The sequence below is a fragment of the Lycium barbarum genome, chromosome 1, assembly GCF_019175385.1.
Source record: "Lycium barbarum isolate Lr01 chromosome 1, ASM1917538v2, whole genome shotgun sequence".
NCBI classification, from domain to species: Eukaryota; Viridiplantae; Streptophyta; class Magnoliopsida; order Solanales; family Solanaceae; genus Lycium; species Lycium barbarum.
In genome coordinates, this window is record NC_083337.1 from 140,343,089 (window position 1) to 140,363,433 (window position 20,345).

The following is a 20,345-nucleotide window of genomic DNA, read 5'->3' on the forward strand; positions in this document are numbered from 1 at the left end:
TTTATTGCAGCTCATGCTAATTCGGGGATGGTCTAAATGCTTAAATGTTTTTGATTAAATAATTTTGAAGAATCTTGGAGGGCAGAAGAAAGTGGATAGGTTGATGTGCTTTTAGCTTGTACTAGTTGGTTGTGCTTGATTCAGGCATGGCCACACATGAATATCTTTGAGGAACATGAATGAATGAAAATATTATGATATAGCACTCAAGGGGTGTGGGCCGAGTGGTCAATGAAATGATTTGAAAATCATCGGAGATCAAGGTCCAAAGTTCAGTAGAGAAAAAAAATATTAGGTGATTTTTTCTCATCTGCTTAAGCCTTGGAGGGTAGAGTTAACTCTGCACTATTTTAGTAGGAGTTGACGGGCATCTAAAGAAATAGTCAAGGGTGTGCATGAACTGGCTGGCACCTCCATTATAAAAAGAATGTTACAGTAGATCTTTAAAAGTCTTGTATGTAAATCAGTAAATGTGGCTGCCTAAAGCTGGCAAATGCTTTTGCACTAACACAAACATGTGTGTTCCCCCCTACAAGGATAGTTAGGAATGTCAGAACGTTGAGTGATTGTCCACGCATATATAAACTAAGCTTCCATGATTTATGTAAAAGAACTTGTTGTGGACCCGAATAGGTTCCACCATTTCAAAGATGGAACTTGATCTTGTAGAGACTACTGGTGAGTAGTGAATCCACATTCTTTCTTTTTTCCTCTTTCAAATTGGCCCTTGAAACTGCCCTTTCACTTTGTGCAGTCCAAAACTCTAATAAAATTTCAGCAAGCAACTTAAGCAATAAAGTTTATTCCTTGGTCGGCAATGCTTTGGGGTGGGATCAACTAGAATGGACAATAAACTCCAAACATAATCCCATAAGACAGACTCATCAGTTGAATGAAGCTAACCTTTTGATTCCACAAAACTTCAATTAAGCATACAGAGTTTTGAAGTAAAAAGGGACCTAATTCTAACAAGATCAAAGTTTTTTGGGTAAAAATACAACAGCTCTCATTCTGTGCTTATTGATGAAGGTCATTCTGACGTTACAGTACAGAGCTCTAATATATCCTTTTTGTGTTGTAAAATTTGATGTTGTAGTCATATAGCATGACAAAATCATTGTGTGTAATATCAAATGCTCGCAGGTCATTACTGAAGTTGGATTGAAGAAACAGCTGCAGTAATTTCCTTTGCTCGAGGATCATTGTCTTCCAAAGACACGCCACGAGGATCTTCCGTCACTAGCATAGCAAGAACATTGAGCGAACTCCAAGTTTCTGTCACATTTTTGCTTGAAGCCCCCAAGGTAACAGCAAAGACTGCATCAAATCCACCAGCACCAGGAACACCAGCCAACAAAACCCCCTCCATACTCATCGTCGTATCCAGAAGGTGAGTTTGTGATTCAGGTTCAATCTGTGAATTTGACACATGGTGAAGAATGGTCAAAAACAAGGGAGAAGGCAGCGATGCAGCTGACACCTAAGAGATTTTTTGATTTTATTAAGTCATATTCTTAGTTTATGGCGTGCAGCGTGCCAAACCTTAACATGCAACAGAAAGCACGGCTAGTAAGCCCAGTAGTTTTAGATGGAAAAATCCTGAAAGGCCGGTCGATCAATAGAGAGGAAGTCAGGCTAAGTTAAATCCTAGAGCCATTTTTTGGCGCTTGGTCGACAGGAAAGGACCCAAGCTTACAATTTCTCCTGCAAATGAAGTCTGGTAAAACTTGCAGGATTTTGAAGGGTATTTAAAAAAGATTCTTCTCATTGTAGAACTTTTCCCGCAGATACCAAAACATGCATGAAAACTTAATCTTTTTCTTTTACTTCGTTAGAGCGCTTTCTCTTTTTTACTTTCTTGACATTCAAATGAACCATAACGAAATGGACACCAGTACATCAAGAGTGGTAGTCTTTGAGGATAATTCTTCAGTGACAAAGCTTATAGACAAGTTAAGAATGATGTCCCAATAAAGTTTCATCTGAAGTAAGTTATATCTATGCGAAAAATGAGATAGGATAGAAACATTCAGTTACATGGTAGCAACAAACATACCGGAATTCCTGCAGCCTCTCCCATTTTACGCATATAATACCTGATTCCAAGCATGGCATCTCGGGCTCCTAATAACTCTTGAACAATTTCTGCTTGGTTTGGTTCATTTGCTCTATCAAGCCACTGTTCACGGTGAAACCAGAAAAAACTTAAAGTTCTCCGAGGAAAATTCATACACTACGGAAGGAAAATTACATAATCCAACTAAAAAATAATGACACTCAATTTTAAGACACAAACATTTGTTGAAGAAATACTTGGAATTCAACTTTGCAAAAGTTTCTCTTTGACATTTTAGCCAGTGTTACTAGAAAATGTCTAACTGGTTGATCTTGAAAATGATCATTCACACAGGCAGGAGAAAAGAATTGAATGACTTTTTTATATCGCCGGTGCTTGCCTCTAAAACGTGATGGTATTGAGACAATATTATGTAAGCAAAATGATACAACAAAAGTGTTAAGGGAGAAGAAGTTAAGCTAATGGTTGCAAAACGTGATTTGAAGGACTCGAAGAAGGATGCTTGAGGGGAAGAATTACGACTCTTAACAGAAAGAGGGTCTAAAGATTGACTGGATGATAGTTCAAAGGGGGGCTCCACTGCCTCAGAAAGACAGAGTGAAACTAGAAAGTCATCCTTCGATCCTTATTGATATGATTCAAGGATAAAATACAGTTCAAGATCAGAAGTGGATGGGGAAGTATTGAAACGAGTAATAGGAATTTTTCGAATTTGTTTTTGATAACACTAGGAAAGGATAAAACTTCTTGATTTGGCTATTCCAGGAGAAAGAAGGGAACAAGAAAGAGGGGGCAGAAAGAGAGAAGGGGTGAACTTAAAAGGTTGGTAGCACTATATCATGAAAATAAAAGGAATTGAAAGAATGAAAAGAAAACCAGACAGGGGGAAGAAATCCCTTATTCTACATGTCTTAGCCTGCAATTGCAGTATGTTTGTGTTAGCTGTCCATTTAGTAATGCATTTTTCAGCTATTAAGGCAGTAGTAGTTTTTCTGTGGTTTTTTAATGAGTATGACTTATCAAGAAGGTAGCCAACCCCAACTTGCTTGCAATTGAGGCATAATTATTATTGCATGACTTATCAAGAAGGTGAAGGTAGCCACTGCTATGGTTAGGAATCAACTCAGTAAAGTTGAGCCAATTTTCAGCACTTCAACACCCCATGGATAGTTAGCAGATTAAGCCTTTCCAGAACAAGTTAGCAGTAAGCACATCAAGGATAATTTTACCTGCCGTAAGGAAAAAATAAAGCGAAAAACTTATTTGTGAATACAGATACTTAGCAAACATTTCTACATAATACTAGATCTTGAACTTCCTTTCCAGTTTTTGACCAAAAGAATTTTACCTCTTCGGCTGGAAGCAGGCTGCAGTTGCTGACGACGCGTCCATAAACATTATAGTTCCTTTCTGCCAATTTACATAAGGCATTAAGGTGCATTTCCAATGCAGAGTTTCCTTCTGACAACTTTCTCCATGTTTCTAGAGAATTCTGAGGATCAAACTTCTGCCATTTCTTCACAGCGCCAACCATTGATGGGGTAGAAGATCCTCCACTACCCGGTTCTCCAAGTACCTGCAAGATGCATAGCAATCAATTTCAGCAACTTAAGGGAAGAAACACCATGCACTACAGACAGTTTACATAATAATAAGAAGTCAAATTCTGTAACAGCAAAGTTTAGTAGAGTGCCTCCAAAAGCAAGAAAGAACCCATAACAGTAGGCCAGCATATCGAAATTTTTAGACAGGATACATCTTCAATGTTAATGTTTATACAGCCATGGCAAAGAATCCCATTAAAGTGGGCCAGCAAAGGCATGATAAGTTGCATCAGTGACCTTCCAAGAAAGGTTAGATAACCATCACAGTTGAAGAAATCAATTAATCTTAGCACAGCAAAATTTGTGTGTTTAGCCCTAGCAACAACAAAAAGTATCTATAAATGACAACAATATTTAGCAGTTGAGGTAAGCAACTTGTTTGTGGTTCCCTATGACTGCATGATAATCAATATTCTGTCCAGGCAACAATGAGCTTGGAAGTCAAAAAAGGATGTGAAGATGTGTAATTAGAAGTAGTGTTATTTAAAACTTACAAGACATGATTAGCAGGTAAAATCAGATTTCTTTTATCATGCAGCTTACTAGAAGCAGATAAGAAATTGATCACAGTTAAGCAGACAAACATTCATGAGAATATGGAACATCAGTTATCAGACTCACGAGAGTCATCAAGGGAGGCAATGAAAACTTGGTCCTCTCGTGGTCCCACTTGGCTTTCAGGACATCATCAATGACTTCTGTTAGTGGTGTTGCCATACCTGCATTCTGCAAATCCAAAATAGTCAACAAGTCAGATTAGTTTGGAGACTAGATTCAATAAAATTAAGATGCAAAGTTTGCAGTATCTCTTAAATCCATAATATAGTGCATCTTTTCACTACTAGAGCTCTTCTTTTATATTAGTAACTTTTTTCCTATATGGTAACCTACATCTACACCAGCCCAACCACCCACCCCATGAGCCATAGTGTCCCTTCCCACTTCACTCTTTTGGTGACTCGAACCCCAATATCGAGGTCGGATGTTGTCCACTTGAGCTACCCTCTTCCTTAAAGTTAAAGAAGACTACTAATAAGAGAAGGCATCACGTGTCCCATGAGTTTCGTCTGGTATGTAAAGGGACCATGCCGTCATTCCTTAACTTCAGTAAAGGAGAGTTCAAATAAGCAACAGACAATCAACTCTTCTGGAGCTGCTGACAAAAATATTGATCAACATGGATAACTTCAACCAAAGTGGTTTGGCAAATAGATAAAGCAAAAAATTCACTTATCATGCAACTGCCCCTTACCCAACATTAGCTTTAGACTTGATACCAAAATGATTAACCTATTAGGTACTTTTGTAGAACCAAATTTGAGATTCCGATCACAGTTTTGGTTAGAGATGATTCTAGCATGATTACTTTGTCTAAAAACTTACTAGAGAGTAGGTCATGTGAATTTATGACAATTAGGCCTCATGTATACAGATGACCAATATTTTGAAGAGCGGAAACTATCTTAGTTGCAGCTTCCCTTCTTACCCTTTTTGTTCTCTAATTCAAGAAATAACCATAGATAGTTATACTTCTGGGCACAAATAGAGCCTCAAGCAACCAAGCAACGGTTTAGCCTTGGCACCAATCTCAATAGCCTAAAGCAAGTTTTATCAGGCCTCTGAGCTAAAGGTCCAGAGGAATAGCAGTTGTTCTGAACTTAGCTCCACCATAGATTTACTTTGCCATGAAGGACTATTGTCAGCTCATAGTTTGATACCACTTTCTCCAGACTTCATGCATAGCCCAGAACTAATTTTCCTTATTTGTGCCATCACTAACCAGAACAGCGTCATCCTATCGAAGTTAACAATAAACAGGATAATAGCACCTTGTGGTAATAGAAACAGCTACAAGACGATGTGACTTATGTATACTTTTTATATGAAGTTGTCGCAATTTGCTAAGAGTATACAACAACAACATACCCAGTGTAATCCCACAAGTGGGGTCTAGGGAGGGTAGGATGTACGCAAACCTTACCTCTACCTTTGTGGGGTAGAGAGCAATAGACCCTCGGCTCAAAAGAAACATAGTCAATGCAGGATTGCAAGAAAAATAAGATAGCAAAATATCAAGATATAAAACAAATGGAGCAACACATAGTAATACACACATAAGGATAACAATCACTGCAATACCTAAATACTACTACTAAGAAAAGGAGAAGAGGAGATGGAAAGGCTAGCCCCCCACCTCTCTCACACGCAGCACGACAAAACTCAACTACCTACTAACCTTCTATCCTAATCCCTGACCTCCAAATCTTCCTAACTAAGGTCATGTCCTCAGTCAACTGAAGCTATGTCATGTCCTGTCTAATCACCTCCCCCAGTTCTTCTTCGGCCTACCTGTACCTCTCCTAACTCCTGCAATCGCCAATCTCTCACACCTCCTAACTGGCGCATCCTCACACCTCCTCTTCACATGCCCGAACCATATCAGTCTCACTTCCCTCATCTTGTCCACCACGGAGGCCACTCCGACCTTGTCCCGTATAACTTCATTTCTAATCATATCTCTCCTAGTATGACCAAAAGCTATTTAAGTATTGACATGGACTTGCCGTGAGCTTCAAAGGAGAAGAAGGATTTGGCAGATTAAAATTTAAAGAATCTAGCAACCTAGGCCCATTATTTTTATCACTTTTCCCGTAGCTCACTTACACTCAAAGCTTGAAATAGAGAATTCCATTTCTTCTATCTTTTTTTTTCTTTTCACAATGGTAACATCATTTCTTCTATAATTAAACAATGACTCTAAATTGGTTAAATAAGTTGGAGTGATGAGGAACACCTGAGCAGAAGAAAGCACTTCAGGTGAAAACCGCACATAACGTTGGCTTCCATAAACTGCAGAGCTAACATCAAACCCACTGCCAACTTTACCCTGTGCAATGCAGTGGGCAGTTTGAGCTATCACGTGAATGATATCAAGATTACTAGCATCTTTCCTTCTGTGGGATTGATCCTCAGAAAAAGAGGAGAGATTAACAACACCAAGATAATGAAGCAAAGCAGCAACAACAGCTGTTGTCATAGCTGCTGATGACCCCAATCCAGTTTTTGCAACTTCAGGCTTCCGATTTTCTCCAATTGAATCTTCTGCATTAAAGGTGATTGATGCAAAAGGTGGAAGGGAAGCCAATGACTCAGGTGTAAGAGGGAGTCCACGCGCTTCAATCTACAAGAAGTATTTAACAGATTAATCTCAACTATCTTAGAACAAAAATAAAATAAGGCAATAAAAGCTTTTGGCCATGTCATTTGTTATGTACATCTTGTGCAACTGAGACTTCCGCAAAGAATTTGAACTGAGTCAGTCGTGGAATTATGAAAAAGGATGCATCCAAGACTCGAAGTTGATCAGTCCCAGCCACAGTAAAATCCCTATAAGAAGACCACTGCTATTTCTTGTCCTATGCTCAGGTATTAAGTAGAACTGATGAAGGACACAAGTGATATCAACGAAATTTAAGTATTCTAGTTTGACTCTGGTGTGAAATGCATGTGATTTAAACATCAACTTTTACTTAATCAATCTGGTCTTATGTAACTAACACCATTATTTTGATAAAGGTAACTGAAACACTATTCCATAGCACTTCTGCTTAGTTTTGATTTGTCTGTCATTTCTAAACATAAGAAGATTTTTGGTCAAACATTATTCGCAATTGGTCAATTTAATAAGAAAGTTCAGCTTAGATCACTTAATTCAGACTGAGTGATCGAGGTAATTATTTTTTCTTTAAAACCATCCAAGCAATTCGGCAAAGCTCAGACTGCATAACTAATATGACAATATGTCAGTGCTATGCGACATTCACAACGTTCAATCATTCAAATATTATTTTCAAGAAATGGTTTGATTTTTCCTTATCATCCAATCAAATTTGTAACTACTTCAAGAAGAAACGAATATCTTAAGCTCCTGTCAACATGGTTCCATCAAATGGATCCAAGGGTATAATAAAGAAATTTGTTGGACATGATCTTATGATTTAACAGCTGCCACAAATTACAGTATAGAATGTTAGAGCTTCAGATTTTACATTTAGGCCGTGCTAAAAATTACAACCCAAACTCACAAGAAATAAGCATATATCTCTAAATTACATATACTGGAAATATTCAAATATAAGTTATAAAGGAGGAACACCTGATTCCGATACGAATAGAACTCATTGCATCCCAAGATTGTTATATCAAGGCCTGCATGAGTAATAATGTTGAGATATTGATTTCTTTTTATTTTAAAAAGAGGAATTTAAATCCAATTATCAATAAAATGACTTATCTTCAGGAAAAAAAAGGCAAAATAGTAAAGAGTCGGACATTACCTTTCAGAAGTAGTTTCTGTAATATATCCTTCTTATCTTTGTCAAATGTTGCATGGGCTGCTGCTATGGCATATTCCACTGCATGTTCTACAAAGGGGTTTCTTGATTGACTGAGATTAAACAAACATAATAATTATTGATTTTCTGGACACTTATATCCTCTAATAAGGAAACAGATTGAATCATTCAAGTATCTAAGTAATGTACTTATTCCTTAAATAACAAATCCATTGGATTTGGAAAGAAACAAAACGAAAGAATAATAGATCCTCTAATTGGAAAGGTGTGAGCTCTGAGATTGACACTACTTGCCTGGATGAGACAGTGTGAAGTTTTAAATTGTTAAGAGACAATTTGTACATAGTTTCTCTGGCCATCTGAGGAGAAGTCAATTTAACATCTGCCCATCCCTAAAAAAGTACAAGAAAGCCATAGGTTGTTTATAATCTACTTTACAAAGGAAAACTTATACAAAAGTGCTTTTTGAGAAGAGAAAAAGGAAATTATCAAACTGACTTCTGATCAAATGATTATCCAGTTTAGTGCGGAAAATATCACTCACCCATGCCCAACTTTCGGGTTTAATTTCCTCGTAAAGTGGCTTCACAATCGCATAAAAACGAGCATTTGTACTCAGTACAATACCAGCATTTGGCCTCTCCAAAACAAGATAACCTCCAGTCATCAGAACCTTTCCAGGAGCAGAGGCCACACTATTTAACCATAAATAGTAATTGCAATCAGACACATTAAAAGTTTATGTACAAAAGGACACATTCAAAGATCAAGTAAACACACACTTACACAGCCATTTCTTTATATTTCTCTCTTGGATGAGGGAAATTGTTCTTTGACAGAGATTAGCTGCAATTCCAAATTACAAAATCTTACTCATCGTCTCGACAAGATAAGGACAATATGAAACATAAAGAAGAACACATCCTTAATATTTGATTGTGAAGAAGTAAATAGAAAAGAAAACTAAAATATGATTTCAATCATTTCATTCGATGGCTCAACACGAAACAAAGTGGAGGTCGACTATATGAATCCTCTAAAACAATTTCCCTTTATGCAAACCCAATTAATGCCAACATTAAACAACTAAAGTATGATACAAACTCAAAGGAAATGGAGATCCTTGATTTCACTCAAATGAAAGCAAATAGTTCCAGTTTGGTTCAATAAAGAAACCAATGCTTAAATCATTTAACATGTACTTCCACTAAAATCATGAAAGAAACTGAACTTTCCTGCCTACAAAATCATCTGTTGATTATATGGGCCGGCATAATATATACTTGAAAAAGTTTTTATGAATATATTTGTACTAACTTCGAACCTGTTGTGGCAAACACACACACACCTACTAACATAAAATCTTTCACAAATTAACAATGTCAAATGAACTCAGTAGCTCACACTTCTGTATTTATAAAGTCCCATATGAATAAATTGGATTAACTTCAAATTGACAAGAGATCAGTGATATCAGAAAACTACAAAGTCATGTGCCACCTAACCAAGAATGGAAGAATATTTTTAGAAAACTGAAATCAGAAAAGAAAAAAAGCAAATATTTCACAATTTACAACTATGAAGAAATGAATTTGAAAAAAAAAACCCATAACAGTAAATTAGATCGCGTTCAGATTGACAAGAGATCATCAATATTGGTATTACAAAGATAAAGTTACTGCAAAAATATAGAGAAGAGAAAGAAGAAAAACGTACCTTTGCAGTTGTGTAGAGGAAACTGCAGAATTGAATGGATTTGAAGGCGGCAACAACGATGTCCAAGTAGTAGTCCAGTTTTGACATTTCATGGTGTTCAAAGTTTCCTTTTTATATCGAATCATTAGTATTTAGTTATTCAGGCACTGATATCTTATATCTTGCATAAAATAATATACAGGTTTCACCATAACTTATAAGTGTATTAATTAGTGGCGGAGGCAGAATTTTCGCTGAAGGGGTTCAAGATATAAAAAAAATAAACATACGAAGAAGTCTGAGGGGGTTCAACGTCTACTATATATATATAAAAAATAATTTTAACCTTATAAAAATAGTATTTTTTTCCGCCGAAGGGGTTCGGATGAACACCCTCGGCATAGTGTGGCTCCGCCATTGGTATTAATGATGCGGTTTCTAAATTGAAAAAAAAAAAACATTACATTAATTTTATACATGAATAATTTGCCTCTGAACCAACTATCAAAGGAGATTTTAATTATGCAGAATCGAACACATGAATAGCTTACCTCCTAACTAGCTACCAATCGACCCTTAACAAACAAAAAAAAATAGGATTTACTGATCAAATGTTAGAAAATAAGTTGTTTATGTGACATCTATTTAATAGCCTTCCATTGCTGAAGTTTTGACAAGAGAATACATTATTTTATAAATGAACTGCTAGCTCTAAATTCAAACTTGAGAGGCTGCTTAAAAGCAGTGCTATCATAGCACATGCATTTTCTACAAAACAACCCCATCCCCACATAAATATGCTAAACTCTATTTTCACGAATCGAAACTTTGCTTTACTAACCCACTGAAAGAGTTGGTCATTCCACCTAATATTCCATTTTATTCACGAGTTTGACTCTATTTTCTGGTCATTCCAGGTTGGCTCAGGAGGTCAAGGGCTGACCATAAATAAAATGCAGGTCTTAAAATACATAAATTCTTAACCATTGAACAATAATTTAGTGAGTACCATCACATAAGAAAATATAATCTCAGGCATAACTTTTCTCATAATTAATACGTCTGGTCCACAACGGACAACTCATATTACTCATATTACAAGTAGTGGCAGTTTTGCTCTATAATTTCTTGTCCTTTCATTTTGCTATTATCTGTTGTTTCATGTACTTCGATTATCTTATTTTTATGTGGCAACTACTGTTTCTTTTTTCAAACTGCTTTATCATGGCTTTTTTGCTTTCGTTATTTTCATTTTCATACTGCATTGAATTGTTTGTCCTTATCTGACATTTTTTGTCATTCTTTCTCTTGAGCCGAGGGTCTTTCAGAAACAGCCTCTCTACCTTCCAAGATTGGGGTAAGATCTGCGTACACTTTACCCCCAAGACCCCGCTTTGTGGGACTTCACAGGGTATGATGTTGTTGTTGATAACTAATAGTATAACCTTTGTTTATAGTATAAAGAACTTACACATTGACAATGTAAAATTTTATAAACACATTGTATAAATGCATGGTTTCTGTAAATTAATTTCAATTTGTCATAGTTCTGTCGCAAGTATGTGACTGAAAAACATTTTTTTGGAAGCAGTGTTGCCGCAACACGAACGTTAATTTATAGATTTCAATTTGTCGTAGTTCTGTCCAAAGAATATTTAGAAGCATTGACCCAAGTGATAGCAATGACTAAGAGACTGAACCTTTTAATTGTGGGGACTTGATGAGTTCATTTATTTGCTTATGAGGGAAATGTAAAACTGTACATAGAATAGTTACTACAGTATATGTTATTCAGGCCATGGAGTCGGTGCCAAATACTTGTTCTAACATAATTAATTAGAGCCCTGTGGGGATACTGTCCGGTTTAGCTTTTATAGGTCCAAAGTTATATACCACTGCTATGGTGCCGATAGATTTACTATTTCAGCGCCATTATCGTATCGAACATTGCAAGCTGAGCATCTATTTCTCATATATCGTTCCACCCCGAGAAGAGGGATGTGTACCTCTAGCAACAAGAATAGAACCATAGACTCCCATGTTGGTAGGGGTATAAGTCTAACCACCTCAACTCCCCGTTTCTGGGATGCTATAGTGATTAAAGTCTCTCAACTTTTCCATCTCAATACAAGCGACGGTTATGTTCATTTTGGTTGCTCTCTAGGCAAAGAATTCAGTGTAGTTGGACATTAAGAGGACAAGTATCAGATTTACCAGAAAAGAAGAGGCCAACTCCACTAAAGTCTTTTTTTTTTTTTTGCTTCAGTTTAACTATTACTTATCTACAGTTGAATGGCCCAACCAATTCAGATTCGAGCAAGATAAGCCCATTGATGAGGTAAAGCGCTTGACAATACTTCCATTTTAGCATGGAGTCCCAACCCCGGACCTCTAAGAGGGTCCATTTCACAGTGTCACCTATAACATACAACAATGACACCAGAAGTAAGTTGTTTCTATAGGTCTGTCTGAAGAGTCATTGCTTTAGGTGAAATTTGGAGGAATTACAATAGTAATAAATGACCATGTGACAGGAAAAAGTACAATTTGCCTTCTTGTGAAGAAAGAGATCTTTTTCTCAACTAGCTCAAGTTTAATGTAACAAGCAAATGAAAGGGTAGAACCCAGGCAAAAGATGTTGAGGAAAACAGCATAATACATTCCAAAACGGCAATAACATACTCCAAGCTGCATCACCTATAGCAACAGCCATGACTTCCATTACACCAATGACTTGAAAACTTATTGTAAACTGGGAAACGAAATTAATGGGTATCAGCTACCTTACCATTCTTTATTTGGTTTCTAGCTGACACACCAACATATTACATGGAAGATGACATCCTCAGGGAACTGCCAAGGAAGGAATAACAAAAGTAAATAAGACACAGCACCTCTAGTCATGGCAACCAATCATCAGCATAACGTACTAGAACCCCTCAAACTAGTTTCAAAAATGACATGGCCATGTCCCACATTCACAAGGCACTGCGATTAGCCACTGTCCGGATGCTAAGCTCAGAAGAACACCCATCTTCCAGTGCATGAAACTGTTGTGTAGCTGAGCCGACAGGCTTCCTACCCTAATAAGAAGGGCAAGCACAATATCTAGAACCTAGAGGTACTTCACCATGCCACGACCCTCCACACTGAGTTTTGTAGCTTGGAGTTTCTTCTTTTTTGGAGCTTTTAACTGCTGCAGTTTCTTATTCATCTGCAATGAACATACGAATTCAGTGTTAGATGAGAAGCTATTCCTAATATGTAGCAGCAAAGGAAATAACATCATAACAAAAATCAAACTCCAGAGACTAAAATAGTTGTACTCAAAAGGAGAAAAAGATAGGGTGATCTCACACCATAAACCCCATTCACTGAAACTAAAGAGTACAGAGGATGATACAATCCAAAAACCGAGTACAGAGGATGATAAATATCAGGTTATCGCGCACAACAAAATCTATTCACTGAAACCAAGTCTAGCAGAGACTCCAGCATTACAATTTACACATTATTTCCTCCAAATAAAGGATTTCAAAAGAGCATCCTAGTTAAGAGGAATGTCCAAGATGAACACCAAACTTGAGCACTTCATTTTTTAAGTAGAAAGCTTACTGGCTCCTCTGACAAGGACATCAGCAGGCTTCATCATAAAAAGCATCCCCCTTTACTATCTTTTTTCTTTTCTTTTCTTTTTTTAATGAAGTAAGAAGTTCCATTAAAAAGGCATCAAGATCCCTTTTGTTCTTACTTATCTCTACTCCCTAGTGCCAAGAACCCAAGATGGACGAGAGTGAAATGAAGAAAATAATATAAATACAAATTTACTTAGCAAGAGGCACACACCTTCATTCGGCGCTGGTCCTGAACCATTGCTCTAGCCCTGGCCCTAACTTCTTCAGGATCAACCTTAGACTGCGGACGCACCACAAAATCCATTGACATTGCTTCAGGCCGTGATGTAAGTTGCCTGCCAGATGACTGACCAGACTTTTGGCCCCTGCAGATTTGGTAGCATGTTAAACCTTGAGAAAAATAACGATGCAAGGGACAACACCGAATTCAAAGATACAAGGATCAAAAGGTGCAAAGTCGGAACATCTTACTGTGAATATCCAGCCAAGTCAAGGTCATCGTCTCTGGAGTCCATTCCAGATGCTTTATTCATGGGTCTGTGACAAGACAGAAAATATAGTCATGGACGGTAAAGATTCAGACATCTTAGACAACTGATATGAAGACCACTAGAAGAACTAAAAATATTAGATACTTTTTCAAGGAAGGCCGCCTGTATTGAGCAGCTCTCTCATCTTCATAGTTTCTCATGTCTTCAAACCTTGTACTCTTGTTGAATATTGGTCGACTCTGGATCAAACACAACCAAATTTCAGTTTTATACACATTGATAAGCACCTATGCTGTGCAAGAACAAAAAATGGATAATAATTTTTTGTGTTCTTAGGTGGAAAATTTTCCACTAAGAAGATACCCTCTTGTGATGTTAAATACATACGGATTATTCTATTAAAAAGATATGACCTATCCAAAAAGAAATAAAATCCTATAAACCGTTTTATTTCGAACTACCAAATACACAATGATTTGCAGTTCTCCAAACTCCCCAGAAAAGCAGAAGGGTATAGCTGAATAACAGAATAAGCTAAAGCTGGAAAGATGTTGCCTAAAATATTCTCCAGGTACAGTGATGACCTTGAAAACCAACTCAGCATTTTAGCAGCCAAAGAATTATTCACACTCCCATACATGGAGAAAGCTAAGGCCCAGGCCCCCAACAGAGAATCCCTCTTTTTATATTTCCTTCCACGAGGGGAAAGAAGAAATTAATAAGTAGCTAAATCCAACTTACCCATTTGTCAACCAAATCCTTAGCAAGTTTCCTGTTAGATGTAGTCTCCTCGTCTGACTTCGAGAGAAACATAATAACCTACATCCAACAAGCAAGTAAACAATAAGTCTCCTCCTTATGTCTCCATTGAGAAAGCTATTACATTACCAATTCTACGTGAAAGGTACCTTTCCGAGACCACTCTTTTTCAACTGCTCTTTTCTATCATGCTGCTCAAGATCAATTGGATACTACAGAAGCATAGAAGTATCAAGTCAAATAATATTACTGCAAACAGATACATAACTAACATGAATCTAGAAACCATGGTCATACATCACTAAGGATCTTTAGGATTGCAGCACGAATGTTTATATTGGGCAGGCTTCCATCTGGAAGGGGTTCAAGCCAATTCTTCAAAAGAGTCAACACTCCATGATCTAAAAATTCTTGCTGAAGTTGTTTCCTGCAAATTGAGAAATTGGAAGCATGAGTCTACAAATATTAGCCTCCAAAAAACAAATTCAGTCACTGCCGTGAAAAATAAATGAAAAGCTCACTCACTTGGACAGGACATCTATGAGAAGAGGAAGTTTTTTTAGTTTATTTATTGCAGGTTTGGACTGTCTATTCAGTTCTGCATCCTCTTCTGCAACAACTTCCAGCTCAGCCATAACATTCTCTACTAGCAGTGCAATTTCTGCTGCACTCTTTTCAGTTTTCTTTTTCTTCTTGCCTCCCTTGAAGAGCTTCTTGATTTCGTCTTCCTCTTCCCCTTCTTCAGCCTGAAGAGAATCAAATTAAAACAAATATACCATTCATATCGTCAATTGGCTTTACAGGTGCCGAAGCACTCAAGAGAAAAGCAAGAAAGCTCCAAAAAGCATCACCATTGTATAGATTTTTACAAACCCTCATGCATAAAGCAACTACAAAATTGGGAAGTGAGGATGAAAATATAGCAGGAACAAACTACAAGGACAAAACTCTACCTCTGCATGCCTGCTGGGAGACAGTTGTTCAGTGTCGCTTCCATACCTGTCAGCTGGATCCACACCAGTATCATCAATGAAGTTATCATCATCCAGTGTCTTTGGACCTTCTTGGTCATCCTACACATTTGAAAACGAACACATCACAAACATGTCATTAAAACCAAAACTACCTTCAATTTGGATATCCATTCAACTTTATTAGCTCCTAGATAGACTAAACTAACAACATTAGCAACTCTTGCTTTTCCTGAAAAGAAAAAGAATTCCTTCTGAAATATGACAAGTTACAAAGCTACTGGAAACACGATAACAACCTCAGAGTCACCACCAGCAATGGTATCCCACATCTCCTTCATCTCCTGCTCGCCATCTTGGTCCTTCAACCTGCTTCCTCCAGAGTAACCCCCATTATTCCTCAACTTAAACTTCTTCTGTCCTTTCTCTCCCCTCTTCTTCTCCTTCCCCTTGTCATCACTAAACCTCTTCCTCTTCCCAGAGGAAGATGAAGGACCACCACCATCCGACTCATCACGGACAAGGCCTGCCATGTCATCACCGTAAGCATCCTCATCTCCTATCCCAATATCCGGCGTGCTCTCTCTAGCCGAAGAGGATTTCTTAATCAACCGCTTCCTGGGCTTAGACTTGCTAGGATCATCATATACCGGGGTCGGAGACCGTTCTCGCTGTCTCTGATCCCATGCATCGTCATCGTCCAGATTGTCACCAAGGAATTGTTCCTGTTCGTTATCTGATCGGACATCCTCATCAAAGTCCACTAATGCCTCTCCTTCCTCATCTACGTACCTGAAAGACGAAAAAAAACCCAATCAACACACCATCTGAAACCCTAATTCAGCTCATCACAAAAAATCACAAATATCCAAAAAAATTCAAGATAAAAATCATCATTAAAAACCACAATTTAGCTGTTGTATCAAAATGGATCATAAGAAACGAACAGACTTGCAAAAAGGGATCCACAAAATGGCCATTATTGGAAACCCTAATTGACCAAAAAGGGTAATCCAAAATCGATACATAGCCACAAACTTTCCAATCAATTCATGATCAGAACCCTAATTCAACTCATCATCAAAACAGGTCATCCAAAAAAACAAACGACCCGTAAATAAACAACAACAAAAATCTAGATCGATTCATCGCTAATTCAACTTATGACCAAAATGGGTCATCCAAAAACGACCCAAATCAATCACAAAAATCCAATCTATTTTATCTCATCACCAAATGGGTCATCCAAGAAACAACCCAAATTCACCAAAAAAAAAAAAAACGATTGAAACCTAACCCTTTGTTCTCGCGAAAACAAAAAAAAAAAAAAAAAAAAAAAGAGAACTTACGGATCGTTGTTGTAACTCATCTTGAACGCTACGATACTTTACTCTAGACAAGGATGCACAGAGAAAAAAAATACTTGGATGGCTATGCGTTGAATAGTATAAATATATATATATAGAGAGAGAGAGAGGTGATTTTGTTAAGCGCGGGGTAGCTCAACGAAATCGAGAAGAATTTTTATAGGCTATGAAACGAGGATGATAATATAGCTATGAAGGTTTTGGACTTGCTATTGTTTACTCTACTTGCGTTGGTCAAAATTCTAACTGCGCGATATTATAACTTTTTCATTCTTACCTTTTTCTTTTGGCTATTCACTTGTTGCTTGGGTTCTTTTCTTTTTGCACTACTACTTTGGTAACCAAGTTATGAAAGGGCTTGTTTGGCATGATTTCAAATTAGGTTGATTTACCACAAAAACAAAGCGAATGTGAGTTTATAAGTAGGTTCTGGAATGGGGAGGATAGTGTGTGTGCGGATTTTACCCTTTACCTTTGAGGAGGTATTGTCTTCGATAGACCTTCTGGCTACAAGAAAGATGAATAGCAACAAGCATAAACATCAGCAAGATAATAAAATAACTTAGGCTAAAGAAACAACATGTAGTAATAGAGTTTTACTAATTTTCTAGCCTAATTGTCGACCTTCATGCCCTGCTATCAAGAGCCGTGTCCTCGGTGAGTTGAAGTAGTGTCATGTCCTGCCTAATCACCTCACCTTCAGTACTTCTTAGGCCTACATCTACCCTTCCTCAAGCTCATTACTGTCAGCCTCTAACACCTCCTTATCGGGGTAGCTTTATATTCCTGAACCATCTTAGCCTCACTTCTCGTATCTTGTCCTCCACCGGAGGCAATTTCCATCTTTTTGGAATATCTTTATTCCTAATCTTATCTCTTCTGGTGTGCCACACAACCATCTCAGCATCTGCATCTCTGTCACTCTCATCTTCTAGGCATGGAATGTTACACCCCGGGAAAATTTCGTGTTACCGAGACTGCAGACGACTTAGTATGGGCTCAGGGGAGAGTAAAGATATAAAAGGATTAGGGATGAAGATTTTGTTATATATGTATAAGAATAACATATAGACGACGGTGGAGGCCATATGGTGTAAGTTGGTTAATACGTTACTTGACAAATAGCCCTCGTAACCGTAAGTTAAGGTGGGGCCCACATGTCGGGATTTTATAAAGGGCATATGACAAGTTATATGAATAGTACATAGAAAGTTTAGCAAGTCTTAAGAGGGATACTTAAGCCAAATATGAGCATAAGCACTCCAAAAGGATGATTTAAGGATACATTTTCGGGTGATCTAGCTTTACGAGGCCAACACACCATTATACGTTGAGAATTTGGGAAAACAGAAAAAATAAAAGTTGTAAATAATTGAAATACCTTTCCAACCATAGGTCGTGGGCCTTCATGCGACATAGGGATAAAATGTTATGGACGTTTTAAGCAGGAAAGGTCAAACTGGCAGTGGGCTCGGCCCAACCCGACTCCAAGTCGGGTCAGTCCCACTTCCTTGGCTATTTAAGGAAAATTTTCACCCATTATCTTCCTCATTGCATGCCAAAAGATCTGGAATATTTTAGAGAGAGAGAGTGAGGAGAGTTAGAGAGATAAAGCAAGGGTTCGATCAAGTTCGAGGCCCCGAATCCCGAGGCTCGTGAAGGATAAAGTGTAATACGAGTTGTCGTCATCGTTCAAGCTAAATATTGAGCTTGGGGGATGATATTTTCGTGGTTGAGCTGCTGCTAAGGTATGTATTATTTTCTCATCTTTGTTATTGAGATGATTATGTGGAGATTTAACGGATTAAAGTGTTAGAAATATAGTTATAATTATCGTATACCGAATATTAAGGCGTTGTGGTTTAGGGGCTGTTTTGGATAGAATTGTAAGATGAGTTTAGTCATATTATTGTTGTAAATTGTTAGATTTGTTGTTGTTGTTGGTTATTAGCTTAATTTGGAATTGTTGGGTTGGTAGGATTATAGGAGAGATGCTGTCCAAATCCCGTTAGGCGACAGAATTAATGATTAGTTAGAATAATCTTGTTGGCCTAGCCTTAATCCCTATATTGTTGATGGTATTTTAGTTGAATAAGCTCGGGAAGGGACTCGAGGATTAGCTTGAGGCATAAATAAGGTATGTAAGGCTAACCCTTCTTTCATATTTTGGCATGATCCCTTTTATATGACTCATAAAGAACGTAAAACATAAGTACTCTATTCTTAGTTGGATTTGGAGTCGATATCCAATGTCTTGTTTCATTCATGCTATACTCTTGTTGATAATTCGAAGGAAGCTTCTGCGATACATTATACTTACATGTTCACTACAAAGCAAACGGTAAATAAAGGAAACTCTAAAACTTGTTCTCAAAATCTCTCCAAAGGGAATTGTAATAGAAACCACTCTGAAAGGGGTGCAACGTTTTGTAACTTCATTACATATTTATACCGTATATCATATGTATTGTTATTGTTCCACCTGATCTGCTGGATTATGATATTCTTAAGCCGGAAGCGGCTGCCCAAAGGGGCCACCCTAGCTAAGCCGGAAGCGGCTGCCCGAAGAGGCCATCATGACTACGCCGGAAGCGGCCGTCCGAAGGGACTATTGTGTTATTAGCCGGAAGCGGCTACGAGTAGGATATTCTATATTTATATTGTGTATGCTAGAATTTGTGTAAGGGACCATATGACATGGTTCAAAGTGTTGTTCCAGGTTATTCCCAGGTTGCTTTCTAAAATTGCTTACTGTTACGCTTTTCCTTGTTTTATGATTCAGTATTGCCTTACATATTCCGTACTGACCCCCTTTATTCGGGGGCTGCGTTTCATGCCCGCAGGTTTAGGAATGCGGTTAGACGATCCAACCACCTAGGAGAAGTCAGCATTGAGAGTCAGACAGCTCCACTTGCTTCGGAGACTGTTCCTGTTTTGGTATAATTTTGTTTGTATACATTATGGGTACGCCGGGGCCCTGTCCCGTCACTCATGCACGGTCATACTCTTCTAGTAGTCTGCGGACAGCGTGGGTGTCATGGATACTGTTTGGCCTTGCCGGCCATTGTTTTGTTGTACAGAAGTATCGGCAGCCTCGTTGGCTTGCATTGTGATATGTTACGTATATATAAGTATGTTTTGAGATGTTTTGAGTTACAGATGGACTTTAGTATTCTATTTACAGCTTTCAAACTTAGTTAAATAGACCCTATTGAATGCCATGTTTGAGTACATGTAACATAAGTTGGGTTATCGGGCAGGTTAAGCTCGGTCACTCGTCATGGCTTGCACTTCTTGTAACCAAAACAAAAACCCCATGGATCAGCAAAGGCTTGTTCTGGACCACGCCGCGTCATTGAGACTGCCACCTTCCTATTTGAGTAAGGAATGA

The 20,345-nt window shown here is 37.8% G+C and overlaps 2 protein-coding genes across 2 annotated transcripts; both read right to left on the reverse strand.

Moving 5' to 3' along the window:
* Positions 1 to 884: 884 nt before the first annotated feature.
* On the reverse strand, positions 885 to 9,902 carry LOC132640136 (phosphomevalonate kinase, peroxisomal-like). Its single transcript, XM_060356600.1, has 11 exons — positions 9,753 to 9,902; positions 8,823 to 8,882; positions 8,581 to 8,731; positions 8,331 to 8,428; positions 8,019 to 8,128; positions 7,838 to 7,890; positions 6,476 to 6,862; positions 4,303 to 4,407; positions 3,426 to 3,653; positions 2,057 to 2,179; positions 885 to 1,414 (listed from the first exon to the last, which is right to left on the reverse strand). Exons 2-11 carry the CDS (start codon positions 8,828 to 8,830, stop codon positions 1,148 to 1,150), a joined length of 1,530 nt encoding a protein of 509 aa, XP_060212583.1. The 5' UTR covers positions 8,831 to 8,882; positions 9,753 to 9,902; the 3' UTR covers positions 885 to 1,147.
* Positions 9,903 to 12,369: 2,467 nt separating this feature from the next.
* Positions 12,370 to 17,194, reverse strand: LOC132640146 (protein IWS1 homolog 1). Its single transcript, XM_060356611.1, has 11 exons — positions 16,937 to 17,194; positions 15,887 to 16,379; positions 15,570 to 15,689; positions 15,142 to 15,362; positions 14,914 to 15,043; positions 14,766 to 14,828; positions 14,599 to 14,676; positions 14,002 to 14,096; positions 13,838 to 13,903; positions 13,578 to 13,731; positions 12,370 to 12,945 (listed from the first exon to the last, which is right to left on the reverse strand). The coding sequence occupies exons 1-11, from the start codon at positions 16,954 to 16,956 to the stop codon at positions 12,847 to 12,849; spliced, it is 1,539 nt and encodes a 512-aa protein (XP_060212594.1). The 5' UTR covers positions 16,957 to 17,194; the 3' UTR covers positions 12,370 to 12,846.
* Positions 17,195 to 20,345: the final 3,151 nt, after the last annotated feature.

Bases quoted from the DNA above. Each gene is read 5' to 3' on its own strand.
- LOC132640136 (XM_060356600.1), bottom strand. The intron at 7,891-8,018 runs GTAATGTCCGAC...TTACTCATGCAG, and splicing joins ACAGAAACTACTTCTGAAAG to GCCTTGATATAACAATCTTG. The intron at 6,863-7,837 runs GTGTTCCTCCTT...TACTTCTTGTAG, and splicing joins TCTATTCGTATCGGAATCAG to ATTGAAGCGCGTGGACTCCC.
- LOC132640146 (XM_060356611.1), bottom strand. From the start codon at position 16,956: ATGAGTTACAACAACGATCC. The intron at 15,044-15,141 runs GTGAGTGAGCTT...CTCAATTTGCAG, and splicing joins CTCATAGATGTCCTGTCCAA to GAAACAACTTCAGCAAGAAT. The intron at 14,097-14,598 runs GTAAGTTGGATT...TGTTTGATCCAG, and splicing joins AGGATTTGGTTGACAAATGG to AGTCGACCAATATTCAACAA.